Source organism: Aptenodytes forsteri, unplaced genomic scaffold (assembly GCF_000699145.1).
Source record: "Aptenodytes forsteri isolate BGI_AS27 unplaced genomic scaffold, ASM69914v1 Scaffold71, whole genome shotgun sequence".
Taxonomy (NCBI): domain Eukaryota; kingdom Metazoa; phylum Chordata; class Aves; order Sphenisciformes; family Spheniscidae; genus Aptenodytes; species Aptenodytes forsteri.
Genome location: NW_008795923.1, coordinates 1,861,032 through 1,877,892, shown reverse-complemented (window position 1 = coordinate 1,877,892; position 16,861 = coordinate 1,861,032). Strand labels below are relative to the sequence as shown.

The 16,861-nt window shown below is 39.1% G+C and overlaps 1 protein-coding gene across 1 annotated transcript in view; it reads left to right on the top strand.

The window, feature by feature from the left end:
- Positions 1–16,861, top strand: part of OTOGL (otogelin like) — a 98,435-nt gene that overhangs the window by 45,593 nt on the left and 35,981 nt on the right. The window contains exons 26-31 of the mRNA XM_009284940.1: positions 5,685–5,819; positions 6,299–6,442; positions 8,204–8,323; positions 10,574–10,690; positions 13,505–13,661; positions 14,241–14,267. Coding sequence (XP_009283215.1) covers positions 5,685–5,819; positions 6,299–6,442; positions 8,204–8,323; positions 10,574–10,690; positions 13,505–13,661; positions 14,241–14,267 — 700 coding nt within the window. The remainder of the gene's footprint in view (positions 1–5,684; positions 5,820–6,298; positions 6,443–8,203; positions 8,324–10,573; positions 10,691–13,504; positions 13,662–14,240; positions 14,268–16,861) is intronic.

Sequence of the window (16,861 nt, the reverse complement as noted above, 5' to 3'; positions counted from 1 at the left end):
TAGGGAAGAGTTATCGTGGATGCATTAGCAGACATCTGGAAGTTGTTTGAGGGTGAGTCAGTAGCTGGAATAATCTCACTCCCTTTGAATTTGCATCAGTAAATCTGCTCAATCATGTTGCTCTCCTCCATTTCTACTCAACTGTGCTACAATGCTAGGAATGTGTCATATCTTACAGGTGTATTGCAAGTTTCTTTGCCATATTTTAAGTGAAAATAATCACATAATCTGCAGCTCTGTAGAAGATGCTGAAGAAAAGAGAATTTATGTGCATGTGTGTGTGCATGAGCAATTTAGCTCTTAGGTTCTTAGTTCCCAATTGTGTGGGTTTTTTTTTTAAATACTTGTATAAAAATACATAACATCAGTGGAAAAATAAGTACTCTTACTCTTCCTTTTCCCTCTCCTGTAAGAGGATCACCTAATATCTTTTCTATCATATTGTTTCCCAACTTTCACGTGGATTTCTTCCCAAACTGAGACAGTGTGTATCATTGCCACCTGCTGACTCCAAGCAATATTGCTCCAATGTTTGAATAGCTATGGGGAAAAGCATTTGACGATACAAATTTGTACAGGATGCAAAAGCAGGGATTAAATAAAGTTACACATATATACATATGTATATGTAAAATTTTGAAATGGTACAGAAGAAATTATCACACCAGCAAAATGAAAAAAGCCTTCCAATAAGAGATGCTTCTTGGTGTAAATTGTGAATGAATTTTGCATAATTCATGTGTTTTCACTGATTATCTGGAGATCAACCCCCCCATAAAATGGCACAAGAAATTAACAGAGCAAGATCATGCCAGGTGCCAACGCATTTGTCTGCTCTCCAAAAACACTTAAATATTTATGCCTAAACGCTCACTAAATCTGGGCTACGATGCTTTACTTCTCCTAGGATCAAGCTCACTGGATATGCCTAAACGCTCACTAAATCTGGGCTAAGACGCTTTACTTCTAGGATCAAGCTCACTGGGAGTAATAGTTTCAAATGTTAAGCTCCTTGAGAAGAAACTCAGAGCCCAATAAAAACCCACCAAACTAATTCTGAGTTTCCATAAAATTTCCTGAGAGGTTAAGTCTGAACAGAGCTAATGGTATCTCTCTGAAAATATGTAGGAAGGAGCAATCAAATTCTACTTTTTAAACTACTGTACATTTTTTTCAGTATTTTTAGAGCTTTTGGATTTGTTTCTGTGTGTGGCTGTATATGAAAACCTCTAAAGAGTCATTAAACCAAAAGGAAAATAGGACTAATCTATCTCTATCTAGTTCCCAGTATGTCCCTAGATGCTTTTATGGCCACCCTAGTTTGCAAGTTAGCGTATTGTAGGGAACAAAACAAAAAAAAAAGGGGAAATCAGGGTATTAAGAATGGAAAAGAATGAGTGTTTACACTGAACAGTTAGAGAAATTTTAATGAAACTTTCAAAGAAGATAAATACAGCCACTTTTAAATTGTCTTATCCCAGGATGCATTTTGACTATGTAAACACACTGCACAGTGTTGTTATTGGTTAATAGCGATAGAAAATGTCTAACAGGATATTGAAATAGAAAGTTTCTAACAAAAATAAACCCTAGCATTCCCAAGCACTACTAAAAAAAAAAAAAAAAAACCCCTTTAACCAAAATTAAAAAAAAAAAAAAAAAAAAAAAGGTAAGCAGTGCTTTGCTTTTTCGGCTAGGAAGAAATATGGAAAAAAAGTGCAGTGAAGTCTAGAAAAAGAATGTCCTGAGAAGCGGGACTGACAATGAGCTTTTGACTGACTGCCCAGAGCTGTGACTCTGTCTTCCCTGTTGCTTAGCAACTCCATGTTATCACAAAGAAACTGATATTAAGTTGGAACAGGCTGGATATGGTAATTTACGTGGGAAGATACTCTTGCAGTGGGAAAACCATTTTATTTCTAGTTTCTGTCAGCGTAAGTAGGTTTCACATGATGAACTGTAGTACATCCCCTGTTGGGTGCATTTTACCTAAAAAGGTAAAGAGTGACTCTGCCTTGGAAAGAGACTGTGCAGAAAAAAAAAAGAAAACCAACAACCCCCCCCACCTTGTTATTCATTAGACCTGATCCTAGCGTCTACTCAGACATTTCTTCCAGTGGTAGCGACAAAAGCTTGTTTTCATACCTGTGTGGATCCAGTGCAGATTAGAGAGATGGAACTCGATCATTATCATTTATACTATCACAGTCCCTAAGAGCTGTTGAGATTTGCCCAAGACCTCACTGTCTTATACAAACATTTAAAGATGATCCTCACTTTATCTAAATAGTCCCTGTTCTTTCTTTTGCGTTGGCAATAGTTAAGTGCTAAGTTTCAATTGCACTTTATTTCTTCCCTGCTGAAAGAAGAGGCTGCACACGTAGCAGTTACAGAATAATTTGAACGCCATGACAGAAACTGTCATTCAACTTTGAATTTGGGTGGTACTGTATGGGTGGGAAAAGACTCAATTTTTACTGAGGTGTATGGAGAGAATGGCAAGGGTATGTATGTAAAGCAAATCTTATCGTGAAAGCTTTGAGCCACAAGACATAGGTAATCCATAATGGTGTTTTTCTACTTGGGTTTAGGTCTAAGATTTAATTGGAAAGAGAAAAAGCATAGAAGACTCAGGATTTAATGCAAACCCCTTTTTCTTAAATGTCTGGTTTGCTGATAGCTCTACTGAACCACCACCACAGTCTCTCTGCATTTCCATCCTGCACCATTTCCAGTAATTTAACACCAACATGCAGTCCTACAAGTAAGGAAGTACTTCACATGTCTTCAGGACTCCCTGTTCTGGCTTTGGTCAGCAAAACACTCCCTGTCCTCAGGCTTCTCTATGCTGCAGAGTTAACTTGAAATATAACTCAACTTTTGCCCTTGGCTCAAATCCCAACCATACACAAAAACTTCTGACTTGAGTATGTTGATGCTGTTCAGCTGAAGGGATTGGCCTGGACTGTCAGAAGGCACAGGCAGCAGCTTCAATTAGCATAGCTAATACAGTTACCCGGTGCTGCTCCAAGAACTTGTCTTCATTGCCAAAAAAGGTGTATTTTTACTGTGGGTTAATTAGCCTGAATTAACTATCCTTATTTAAAAAAAGCCCTCCACCTCTTTTCTTACAGTGAAGACATTGCTTCCCTATTAACTCAGAGTGTCCCCTTTTGCTGAGGCTAAGCTAACTGAAGAGGAATGAACTCTGCAATGAAAACAGCCCACAATGTCCTAGGCATCAAATAGACCCATAGACTGCAAGCAAAGTCCTTTTCTGAACTGACTCATGGTGGGGAGGTAGCTTCCTTGCTCACTTTTCATTTGGCCAGCACAGCTTGCATCCTATCTACCAAACTAATGAGTTTGTCTCCTTTTTAATTTACCACATCACCTCCAATAAATCCAAAAATGCTCTGGGCTGTTATCTGACTTGGAGGGAAATAACTACTGGACTGACTCCAGCAGCAAGACTGGCTTAATTAAAACACAGTTTATTTCCCAAAATGGTAGTGACCAATTTTATTCTGAGTGCAACCTAAAACAACTTTACAACAGAATGGAATAGATGAACTTTGCTTTACCCTGAAGCTTTCAGTACTTTTAAACTGAGTTCTCCTGCTAAATCATGAAGAGCTGATTTCCTGCACTCCCTTACCACTAGCAGCTAGAGGCTAACTTTACCCACCTTAACTGCTGTCTTCCAAGCTAATTGCTAACACATACCGCCTGTTCCTTAAGCCCCGGCATCAGGGTAACGTAAAGCTTGCAGACAGTCTCCCATACCTTATGTTCATTGCATTCGCTCATGCTTGCTGTAGAGTGTTTCCGATGCCAAGTAGCAGCATCCTCTGGCTTGTGGGCCATGCTAGACTAAGGGCAGCAAAGCTGTAGCACCTCCTCTGTGCGGCAACAAAAATACCTCTACACTTCCCATCATCTAGGGGTGGGTTTGTTTGGGTTTTTTTTAGATTGAAAGTGTTCTTTAAACAGTTTGGTCACTATGACTTTTATTAAGGAAAAAAAAAAGCTGCTTCCTGTAGCACCCATATTTTCTGTATGCAATGTTTCTCACTGATGAGGAAAAATTGCTGATATGGTTTTTTATTCTTGAATTCTGCTAAGCACAGAACAAATAAGGGTACAAATGTGAGACAGGCAAGGAGTAGTTAGGAGTATGTACCCAGCACCTTTCGGGGTAGACTGACCAAGGGAGAGGTACACCGACCAAAGGAGGCAGCAAAGCTCTGGGGAGAGATGCTGTGGACACAAACCAAGGCAAGGGATCCCTCCCATTGTGGCCAAGTGGAGCTCTCCAAGAGCATTGCTGGGAGCCAAGAGGAGTTCCCAGGACTGGGGAACTGCTGAAAGCCACCATTCCCATCTTGCCCACCGTGTCCATTAGCACTTACAATTAGTTTCAGCTAGTCATAGTCTCAGAGAGTGTTTAAAGGAGGGCAGGAGTAAGAAGAGAAGTTTAAACATCTTTTTGTTTCCAGCACTACCCAAGTGTCTCTATGAGACTGGATGACTCAGCAGGTGAGATATATAGCTTGCCACCTCCAAGATTTTTATTTCATGTCTGTCTCAGGTTTGTAATGACTGTAGGACTGAATGTGATAAAAAATTAAACTGGATTTAGAAGCACTGTTATTGGCTTATATTAATGTTATGAAGTTAACTCTCAAGTCTTTTCTATAGTTATGGCTTCACGTTGACTTGCGAGGATTGGTACAGAAATGAATTGAAAGACAAATTAAAATAAGAATTGATAAGAGTAACTCAACTTTATTTTTGTTTGTGGTAGTGCTATCAACTCTGAAAATACAGCTGGTCTCCTTTGTTCTAGTACCAATCCTAGCACGGGGAATTACAAGGTGCACGTGTGTTTCCCTCAGGGTACAGAAGAACCACAGAAGCTGTAGGTGAATAAACAGACATGTTGAGCCAAGGTGCAAAAGTGATTTTATGTGCCTAGAATGCAAAATCAATTTACAGGCTGGAGAGCCAACAGATATGGGATTGGGAAGGCAGTAAATTTGAATTTTGGGTACTAAAACCCTAGCAAATCAAAAGACAACAGAGTAGACAAATCTTCTAAATGTTAAAGAAAAAAACACAAACAAAAATATCGGCAGAAACCTTTGCCCCCTCCAATAACATTGAGCATGACTCATGGGTTTGTGAATTTTGATGGGTGGTGGTACAAAAATTGTTCTATCTACTACTGACAGATGGTAGGTTTCTTGGTTTTAAAAATATGAAACAACTTGATCTCATGTACCTTGGTTTAAAAATAAAGCTCTTTTTATAGCATGTCTCGATTTTGACAACCATACTGTGCAGTAAATATTGGATTCCACGTATGAACACATTTTAAAAGCCTAAACCAGACTCCTATTTTAGGGGCAGGCTGATCCTCTGAGTTTGTGAAGCCCTCAGAAAGAGGACTCGCAGCTGAACGTAATGGCTTTTTGTGTTTAACTCTGAAGTTTGAGTTGGTTGTGGGTTCAGCTTTGAATTTAAAAATGCATTTCCTTGTTTGGTAGCTTTCTTAAATTTAATTTCAAAGATGTGTAAATACTAAGTTATCCATCTTTTTGTGATGGTAAGCCTGGAATAAATCTGCAGGAGTGAAATGTAATTTAATCTATAAGTAAAATGATTTCCTCTTCATATTCCAGAGCACAGATAACTCAAATATATCTATAATTGCTCAGAACAAAAAGTGCTTTGACAATGATATTGTTTGCTCGAAGAATGTTTTCATCACTGTTGGAGACACTGAGATTTATTTTAGTGAACCTTCTGAGAAGCAGGTTAGTTACTTTCTTTCCTTTTCGGGTTGTCCTTTAAGATAAGCATTGTAAAGTTACAACTCTAAAGGAGCAGGTTTTTGGAAAACATCTCTCAGTCTGAGTTAGCATAGTACAAGTGCTTAGGCCTGGATAAAGCAGCAGGTCCCAGGAAAAAATCTTATTTTTTCTTTTTTTTTTTGAGTTGTATTTGTCCTACAAAGACGACTGCTCAAAAGCCTCAAGCAGTCGAAGCATATTGGCATTTATTTGTTTCTTTCCACTTGGTTTTGAAAAGGAAACCAAAGTCCAAAATCAAAGCAAACTTGAATGATTGAAAAGACAAAATATCAAAGTATTAAACAACATTTCTAGTAATATTATTGATACAGCTATATGCTAAAGGTAAAGTATTCTTCACTATACACTTTGTTATTAACTGGCTGCATACCTTGGTAGAATTACTTTATTAGATCTTAATAAATATTCATTTCTGTCAGAAGATCTTAAGGGGACAGGAAAACAAATCTAACTATCAGCTTTGGAAGGCTGGATATTATACCGTCATACACTTTCCAGAACAGGACATTACAATTCTGTGGGATAAGAAGACAATGATGCATGTTAAAGTTGGACCTCGATGGAAGGTGAGCCAAAATAAAAACCTGAGATTTTGTGTAGCTCTCTGTGTTGCTAATGTGATCTCTTATTGAATATCTGTGATTGTCTTTTCTTCATGACTAACCTTCCCAGTGATATAGCTGTTTATCACGGTGTTCAGCTGCTAGCATTTCCCAGGTAAGAAGAGACGGAGAATGTGATTTAATGGCTGGACTCCCGAAGAGAAGGGGTGGTTCCTACATGCATGTTTACTCTGTTGCTCCACACGTTGCAACCTTGCAGATATGCAGTGATTCAGCTCTGACTCAAAGTTACTTTGGGGGTGGGAAGAGAGGGTTAGTTTTGAGTTACCCAGTTCACTGCATGTTTTCATAATTGCTGAAGTCAATGGAAAAGAAGCTTCCATATCTAACGACATTGAAGACGGCAGGTTTGCAGCACAGATTGGATTAGGATGATGATGGAACTGCACCCTGAGATGCAGTAGAGGCTGCTGAGATGAACAGATGAGTCACATCTTGGGTTTAAATTAAGAAGACAAGATACAGGAAAGTATCTAGATAAAAACTGACATTTAAACCTAATAATTATATTGTGACAGGGTTCAGCCACGATGCAGGGAAGAATATGAGGCTCTTCCTCTTGCCAGTTGCTCTTCTCTATTCCATTCCTACATCATCATCTGCCTTGGTGTCTCTGCAACTCAGTCTTTGGGTCCTGGCAGAGTAACCTTATCTGCACATTCAATAATTACACCTGCTTCATTTTGGGTCCTGGCAGAGTAACCTTATCTGCACATTCAATAATTACATTCCTGCTTCATCTCAACCATGAACACACGTATTGAGAGGGGGCTCTTTCCAGTAAAAGAAAAGAAAGCGCTCTATGCTAGAATATAATATCAGATTTTTTGAAGTGTAAGTCAAAGTTCCAATGACAATCTAATCTGGTTTTAAAGCATTATTATAGGCTTTTTCCCCAATAGCCATAAAATGCTTACTTCACATACAAGCTGATTTATCAGCCATTAATACACATAGTGAAAAAAAATTCTTCTGTTTTTGAACAGAAGCTAGCAGGGAGCTGAGTTCTACAGATTGCATGTAGGGACACAAATAGTTCAAGCTCTTTCTGTTTCCAATGACTGTTTCTTCCAGAGGCTCCAGTTCAGTAAGATAATGTCTGCAGCAGACCTTAAGGAAAAAGAATTCATTAGAGTGAGCCACAGCACCCTCGAAATCCAACTCTACATTTTACTGTTGTGCAGAAATATCTTTTTCTCTATGTATGTATATGTGTATGCATGTATATATACTTTTTCCATCAGCAGCACATGCCCCAACACAAGAAAGTTGCAACTGTCTCTTTTGTAACTGCTATTACAAATGTTCTTGCTATTGTGAGCTAAAATTAGAGGCAGCAAGTTTTAATGACAACAACTAGTCAGGCTTCACAATCATTAGGTAATTCACCTGGACTTTTGACTTGGACTGGATGCAATACTCAGCTTTCAGAAAAAAATGTGACTAGATTCCAGTCCCTTTTCACAGGCAGACAGTAAGAACAGGTTCTGGAAAACAGGAAGAAAAAAGGAAGACATAAATTTCTATTAAAAGTTATTTGCAATATGGAACTGTAAGCGTAGCAGACTGTCAGATATTTTCAAAGTATAAGTCAGCGTTGTATTCACCTTTTTCAGTTTAAGATTGTTTTATTCCACGTATGTCATTTGTACCAATTATTGACTGTCAGTATATGTAAAAAAAATAATCCTTCTTCTCTTTGAGGGTAAACTGGCAGGTTTGTGTGGAAATTTTGACAAATATACTTCAAATGATCTGACTACATCCAACAACATGGAGGTGAGAAATGCACAGGTGTTTGGAGACAGCTGGGTATTAGGACAGGTAAGTCCCAAGTCCAGTAAAAATTTAGAAAAAAAGGATGATAATTTTAATTTATAAATGAACACATTATAAGCACATGATGTACAGGGATTTTCTAAACTCATGGTCAGTGTATAAGAGGACATTTTAATTTTTATGTCTGTAGATGTGAAATGTGTTAATAATGTCTTACGTCATAGCACACATACTGAATTTAAATGAAACCAAACAATCTCTTTAGGGAAGAATGTAAGATAATTATCACAGCTGTCTGTCTTTCAATTTTCTACAAAGTTAGATACATTGCTTCTGATATTTTGGATTCAGCCCAATTTTAAAAACAATTGTAATTTCTCTGGTGTTGGAGGCATCAGGATATTGAAAGTAAATAGAATCTGAACGCTGGGAAAAAAGGTCTGGAAAAAAGTTTCTTTCTGAACACTGAAAAAAAATTGGTGACTTTTTTTTAGTTGACTTTCTGAACACTGAAAAAAAATTGGTGACTTTTTTTAGTTGCAGTTTGTAAACAGAGAACAAACTGACAAAGCAGCGGTGGGAAAGGGGTGAGACAGAAAAGGCTCAGAACAGCAACAGGCACAACCCAGCATGGAAACTTGGTTTCTGAGAAGGGGAGAGGCTGTAGAGAGTGGATGACCGCAACTGTGTTTTAAAACACAGAAGAATAGGTATTTTATTAATTTGTGCTGGGAAGATATAAGGTTTTATAGCCTTGTGAAACAGCTGAAAAATCAGTATTTGTAAAGGCACTCCCTTAGGATGTCTGTGAAAACCAGTTTTTAATCTGTTCTCTCCTTGACTCACAGCAGGAAATTGAACCAAAATCTCTCACCTCATGAAAGAATATGATACCTATTCTGCTTTGGAGTAAAGATTTTGAGGCTTCTTTCCCTCAATATCTCCCTTTGAATCTATTTTACTCTACATAAAATGTTTAAATTGTGTGAGCAAGCAAGGCAAATGTGTAGTGTTGGTGGTTATACTGCTCATCTAGAAGGTAGTACATAAAGAAATGTGTAAATACTTTGTGTGAAGTGTATGAATTTTTCTTTTCCAATTTATCAGTTCAGTGGCTGCTTTAAAAAAGTGTGTAGTGTTTGCATAGCACATTAACTTCTAGGATGTTGTGACCTTTGCTTAAGCAGCCCAAACTTGCACTTGCCTTTTTGTGGCCATATATATATATACACTTGTAAAATCTCATGTAATCTTCCAATCTCTGTGGCTGCCAGAGCACTCAGGATCTGAGTTCAATATTGGCCTCGCAGGCAGCCTGCGCTCAGCCAGACTGGACACTTCATCTGCCTTTGCAGTAGGCATTAGGGATTTTTTTCAGAAAGGACCTTTGGCTTTCGTAGAGATGTATCCTGGTCATCTTTTCTGCAAAATCTAAATACTGTAAAGGAGTATTTGATAGCTGGAGGCCTAGAACCCAATTCTGCTACTGACAAACGTGCTTGCATTGGCACCGTGAAGCGTGGGATGCTTCCAGGGTTTCTCCCTCCTGGGAAGGGCAGCATGTCCCCCCACGGTGGCGTCCAAGCATCTGCACAGGAGGGCAGCGTAGGTGGGCGACTGCACTGCAGCACAGGCTGGGTCAGGACACCCCAATGCTGCGTACAGAGCCATCATTACCCCCTCCCAGGCTTCCCTGCTGCACCAAGAGAGTATGGTTTTGGATGAACTCATGTTTTCTGAGCTGAGTGTCATTTTGTTATACTTTTCTGTTCAATTGTTTTTCTTCTTGAAGAGAGACTTTAACAGAGGGAGTTGTATCTCAGCCATTTTTGAGTTATCACCATGATCTTTGACTCTATTTTTTTTTTATGGGTTGCTCTCTTCCTACTGCTGCTTCTTTATTTGAACTTACAGGGCTAAAGTGTGACTCCATTTAAAGTCAGTGCAAAACCACCAGGGATGGATTTGGACCATGTATTTGTTTGTGATGTTACAGTTGGTTGCTCTGGTAATGATTATAATGTGTCACAAAGAAAACATTTTGTCTTTATACGCTGAGCAGACAGCAGGAACATTTCAGTACTTCAGAACAAAACACAAAGATTCTTTTTTGTGCAAATGTTTTCAATTACAACAACAAATCAGGGAAAGGGAAGATGAAGAAGATAGCATTAAAACTTTATTTTTGTTTTCTGAGTATGCAGGTATTGAATTATATGATACTATACTGTACCTGAGTCTATGGTAAACACGCCTTCGTACAAAATGTTTGTGGTGTTTTTGCTTGTTTTTAAGTGCAAGAGCCCAAATGAAACATTAAGACCATGTGAGGTACATCAGAGCAAGTTCCCTTACGCCAAAAAGGAATGCTCAATTTTATACAGTGATGTTTTTGCACCTTGTCGCAATGTGGTAAGTTTATTAAATATGCAAGATGTGCTCTCATGTAGGAAAATATTAAAATTCCAGTAATTAATTTCTTCTTGCCATTTCCCTCAGTCTGAATGCTGTGGAGGATACAGAGTAGAGCCCTGCAAGTATCTCTGTGTGGGTGGGCTGTGTTTGTGCAGAGCTCCTTGTTCCTTTCAAGACTGGAGCCTAAACATAATAGTGATAACTGGGAGCCATGAATTAGTAGACTGGATAATCAAGGTTCTGTTCTCTTTAGGTTTTATTTATATCTTTTATTTGTATAGGTAACTAAATTTTTAAGGCTTTTGTATATACTACAGGATTCTAAAATAAGCGTTTGTGTAATGTGCCTACAGCTTATCTCAAATGGTTTTATTTTGTTAACTGTCCTGCTCAATATAGAAAGAAATATGAGAAAGCGAGAATTTAGCTTCAGAGCTTTCAGTATTTTTAATTGGCTGACAATTTATCATGTACTTTTTATCAGAACTCTGAGGTTTGTTGTCCTTGTTTTCCCAATACCTGGCTGAGCCTGGGACTTGAGTTACAAGAGTGTCCTTAAGATCAGTCTAGACAAGATGGGGACAACAATAGCTTGTGTGGGAATCTTTTATTCCATTTTAGTCCACCCTTTATCAACACAAGACATGCTCTATACATTTTTCCCTATTTCTGATTGTAGCCCCCCAAAGGTAGTTATCGAAGGTGCTTCTTTACACCTGTGCAAGCAAGAACCACTATGACGTTTCATCTCAGTCTCTTATTTTCTTTATGACTATTAATACTAAATGAGATCATTAGATGTCCCAGCTGAACCTCTTGACTTTCAGGACTGAAGTTTGATATCAACATGGTTAGGAATTTGCCTGAGGAGGAGGTTGCAGTAGCTTAACCCAAGAGATTTATTAATGTTGACTTTAGTTACTATGTAAAGAATTTTTTGAGCATGTGCCTGAGAACATAGTGATGAGTGTATTTTCAAAGTGGAAAGTAATAAATAAAAATGGAACTTTTGAGAGTTTTTAAGGAGCTATATTATAACTCATAAAGAAAGATGTTTTCTCTTGAACATTCATTTTCCATGTCTTATCCATGTTGTGATTAAAATTTGCAAACGTTATGCCAAAGATTTAGCATAATTGTGTTAAAAAATGCATGTCAGGTGCAAAACATGTCATTTAATTAGTAGTCAAGTATTTTCACATGCACATATCCATCTTGTATGGGACAGCCTGTAAAGCAAACATCTTTCAGGTGTTTTTACAACCTATTCATCAACGTGTGAAAATACAGCTCTTACAAATGCAATGTAAAGTGACCTCCTATCAAGGATATCTGCAGCTGACTGCTGGCTGCACGAGTGGGGAACAGGGTGCCAAGGAAAAAAGCTGACACTAGGAGCATGGAAGGAACAGAAAGTGTAGATGTGGGTTTCAGGACACGCTTGGAGCAGTGCTCTTACAGTTGCTTCTGCTGTGCGGGTGGCGGAGGATCCTGCTGTGCATGGAGGCAAGCTCCTGCCTGTGGGACAGGCGGCCTCAAGAGTTCAGATGAGGCTGGAAAATCCCATTTTCAAGGAGACAAAATCTTGCATCTCTGGCTGGCAGCGACTGACAGATTGCAGTTGCCCAGCTAAGTGCTGAGCTCAGCAGGGGCAGAGGAGCCTCAACACTCGCAGAAAAAAAGGTCTTCCTCATAACTCCTCGACTCAGCAGGAGCTTTGACCCTAGGCTGCCAGTTTGTCACAACAGCAGGATGTTGCTGACCCGTGGAGAGATGCTGTCCTGCAGACATGAGAGACAGGTTGAGCTCTTTGGAGCCAATCTGCTATTTGGTGGATCCTGCGAAGCTATTACAGCCATTTTCAATGGGGCTAATGCTTGTGCCCCCACCCCAGTGGTATCCCTCTTTTCAAAATAAGAAAAAGAAAGAAAGCAAAATGGCATCTCTCTCCACTGAAGGCAGAAAAACAGTCTTCGTGTCCCTGCCAGCTTCTAGCAACTGCCAGCTGAGAAGCTGTCTCCGTGTTAGATTAAGTGCTGCTTTGTTACTGTGACGGTATTTCTGTAATCTGACACGTGCCATTTGAGTGCTCTACAACTGAGCTAGACCAGAGTCTAAACTGAAGAAAAGCATCGCTTTAAACATTCCATGTATTCGGTAAGAAGACTGCTTTGGAAGCGTTGCTCAACATTACAAAAAAGATGATTAAAACCCAAGAAATAGTGTATCATGTAAAACCACGAAATAATGTGATAGGATTTTAGAGTGAGGACGAGGGTTTCTGATCTAATGAAGGTTTGTGGGCAAAGTATATTAAAATCTTGGTAAGTGCAGAAATAGTTTTCTGCAAAATGTCACCAGCATGCTCAAGCTTTCTTTCCCTGACCAAAACTCCCTCCACAAATTATTACTTTAATTACTTGATAATCAGAGCTGCAGCTCTGACTTTGTTGTTGTTCATGCAAAACTGACAGGATGACTATAGATGGCAGTATTTGCCTTATAAAAACAGAACTGCCAGCTTCAATATACTCTCCAAAATCGATGAACGGCAAGTGTGTGGACAGACATGTCAACAGTCACTGACTGAAATTTTCTCTTGGCCTGTAATGAAGGTACAAGCTGATCGTTCAAAGTGTACTTTTTGTATAGGAATGTACCCAAACCTTAGAAAATACCATATTTTTGTGTTAAATTCTTTCAGTCAATCCAGAGGTAGCACTCCTGCTGAAAATGGTGCAACAGGACTTTGTACAGCTCATGCAGTTAAGTCACCAGCCCTCTTTATTTTTTTCTTTTTCCCCCCCCCAGATTGATGTGACTTCTTTTGTCAAAAATTGTCACACAGATACGTGCAACTGCAATCTTGGTGGGGACTGCGAGTGCTTGTGTACCAGTATTGCAGCTTATGCCCACAAGTGCTGCCAACAAGGAGCAGCAATTCACTGGCGATCTCCTTCGCTCTGTGGTACGTACCTGGGCTGGCCTCACACCGGAGCTCATCTTTGAGGCATCTTTGGCCTTTTGCTGCCCAGTAATACAAATATGACAGAAGCAGGTGGATAACAAATGTACTTCTTCACATTTTTCAAGCTGTCTGTGTGTTAACTGTTAGTCTTATACTCCCAAAATTGCTGTCTTACTGAAGAGGATCTGTGCTCGGGGTGTGCCAGCGCAGAGACTGTTGGAAAGGCACCAGTATACCAGATCTGGGGTATGTCCAGTGTTGTCTGTAGGGCTGCAAAGAGATTCAGTCCGTTCTACTTCTCATTGACAGCGAGAAGGGTTCTCCGCTGTAGAATAATTCATGCTTCAGGGCTGCTGTCCTGGCACATCTACTGAAATACAGATGTTTTTAATGTTTTAAATTAAAACAGCTGTATGTCACTGAATAACAGGCTAAGGAAATATAGTCACTGACTGAAATACATTATGGGAAATGAAACTTCCTCTGATGAAAGTGAATTTTTCATTTTTAAGATGCAGATATACATAGATTCTCTTGTTACTTTGTAATAATAATGTGCATGTTTTCTTTTTCTTTTAGCTTATGACTGTGAATATTACAATCAAGGTATGTAGTATTTGATATTACTGTCTTTGATTCATCCTCATATTTATATACCTTTCTGAATACACTTACTCTTCATGTTTTCTAGCATACCAGCTAGCTATGTGCTAGAAACAAGTCGGTACTCCCTGGTTCCAGAATGAAGTCCATTTTTATAAAGCATTTAGTTGCAGATAATTCCGCACATCGACCACTCTAGAATACGGAAGGTGTCTTTGATGTACTATTCTATCATCTTTCCTTCTGTATGATGCTATTTTGAGATATTTCTCTCTCCCCCCTTCACTTATTTTGTTTCTTTTTTAAAAACAAATACCCAAGAGACACTTATATCAGTTCACTCAGACTAACCCTGGAAGAAAATACTGTTTGGTAATTTCTCTCTTTCACAGGTTAGAATGATTTTTTTTGTACTCCGGATTTGGGTATGTGAGTTTAATGAGCTCAGCAAGTTAGCAAAGCAAGTCCCCATGGGCCTTTCTGCTCTATGTCCAGGGACAGTGGTGGCATGGATACAAACATCGTAGTTGTAAGCAAAACAACACACCTGGCATCTCAGATGAAGCATGATACAGTGCACACTGTAAATAAAACCCTTCATAGCTTGTGCTGAGAAGAATCTCTGTCAGCTGCAGCAGTGTTGGAGGTTCTCTCTTTTCCGTTCTCGCTGTTTCCTAGGGTAGGAGCGCGTAGTTGCTATTGCTCGAGCTCATTGGACCTTCAAAACCATTAGAAGGGAGAGGTGACTTTTATGAGCAGCCTGGAGTATTGTATGTCATTTTGCAACATATTCCTTGTGTATTTAATATCATTATGTCATACTGACATTTTCTTCCCTCCTGTTCTGCTATGGATATCTAAAATACTGTTTTTCTGTGCAATATCTCATGTATCACTTGAGATCTGTCCTATATAAACACAAACAGACAATCCTACACAGACACATTAGTGTGCATCTTAGAAGATTATACATGGTTATTACCATTTGAATTTTCATCTCACTGAACTAATTGCCTTTGGCACGGGGAAATTCAAGTCCTTTTCTCCAAAAATGAATGGTGTGGATATAATGCATCTCTGATGATACCGAGTTAAGGTTAATCAGAATAGTAATTAATTTGGTATGATTTTTGGAAAAAAATAAAAAAGCCTCAAATTTTATGAACATTTGTCACACTATGCAATTATCTTCTAGGTTTTCATTCTGAAGTGGCTTGCTTTGTTTTATTTTTCCTTCTTTCATTGACATATAAAAGAGATTGCTCTGGTTCAATTAAAAACTCAGTTGAATTAATTGATGGGCTTTTTCTTTGACTTGGTGTATGTAGTTTTAACATTGCTTCTATTTTTAATGGGTGAAGGTCAGTGGCCCAGTTGTGTTGAATGATCTTAGTTATCCCTAATGTCTCAATTAATAACCTCATCATATTCAATGTGGGGGTGGATTAATGCACCATGCAGCATACCTTGGCAGTCAGGGAGAAGCTCTAGAAGAATGTTAGCTTGTGCTTGTACTGTAAATTTCAGAACTGGGACTGTTATATTTTGAAATTGATAGGTTACAAGATTTTATGCAAAAGTCACACAAATATTGTACTGTAAAGAACAGTTCCTTAGAATGAGAGTGGTATTCATTTAACAAAATTAATTCCTGTGACATCCCCTCTTATATTTGGATACTGTGCATGTGCTTTGTGGGGAGCAAGGTATTGAAAAGGAAGGAAAGCTTGACTGAATACAGTGATATGAATGTGACTTTTGATATATCTTTTTTAGCGATTTGCATCCTATAATGAGCATCATATAGTAGATGATTTTTTTCTCCTCCAAGGAGTCTGGCCTACTACAGTAGCAGGATGTAGATCTTGCTAGGTATAGCTGACTTTCCATAATTTCCTTGCAATAGGGAATTTTGTCTTATTTAAAAAGTAGTAAGATGTACTGGTTTTGGCTCAGATAGAGTTAATTTTCTTCATATAGTTAGTATGGTCATATACTTTGGATTGGTGATGAAAACTGTTGATAACACACCCATGTTTTAGCTACTGCTTACACAATGTCAAGGCCTTTTCTGCCTCTCACACCACCCCCCCAACGAGCAGGCTGGGGGTGCACAAGAAGTTGGGAGGGGACACAGATGGGACAGCTGGCCCCAACTGACCAAAGGGATATTCCATACCATGTGACGTCATGCTCAGCAATAAAAACCAAGGGGGGAAGTTTGCTGGGGCTGGCATTGCTCGGGGTCCAGCTGGGCATCAGTCGGCTGGTGGTGAGCAACTGGGGTTTTTTGCATCACTTTTCTATTTTGTTTTTTCCTTTGTTTCTTTTCCTTCCCTCCTTCCTTCCTTCCTTCCTTCCTTCCTTCCTTCCTTCCTTCCTTCCTTCCTTCCTTCCTTCCTTCCTTCCTTCCTTCCTTCCTTCCTTCCTTCCTTCCTTCCTTCCTTCCTTCCTTCCTTCCTTCCTTCCTTCCTTCCTTCCTTCCTTCCTTCCTTCCTTCCTTCCTTCCTTCCTTCCTTCCTTCCTTCCTTCCTTCCTTCCTTCCTTCCTTCCTTCCTTCCTTCCCTCCTTCCTCCCTTCCGCCTCTCCCTCCCCCC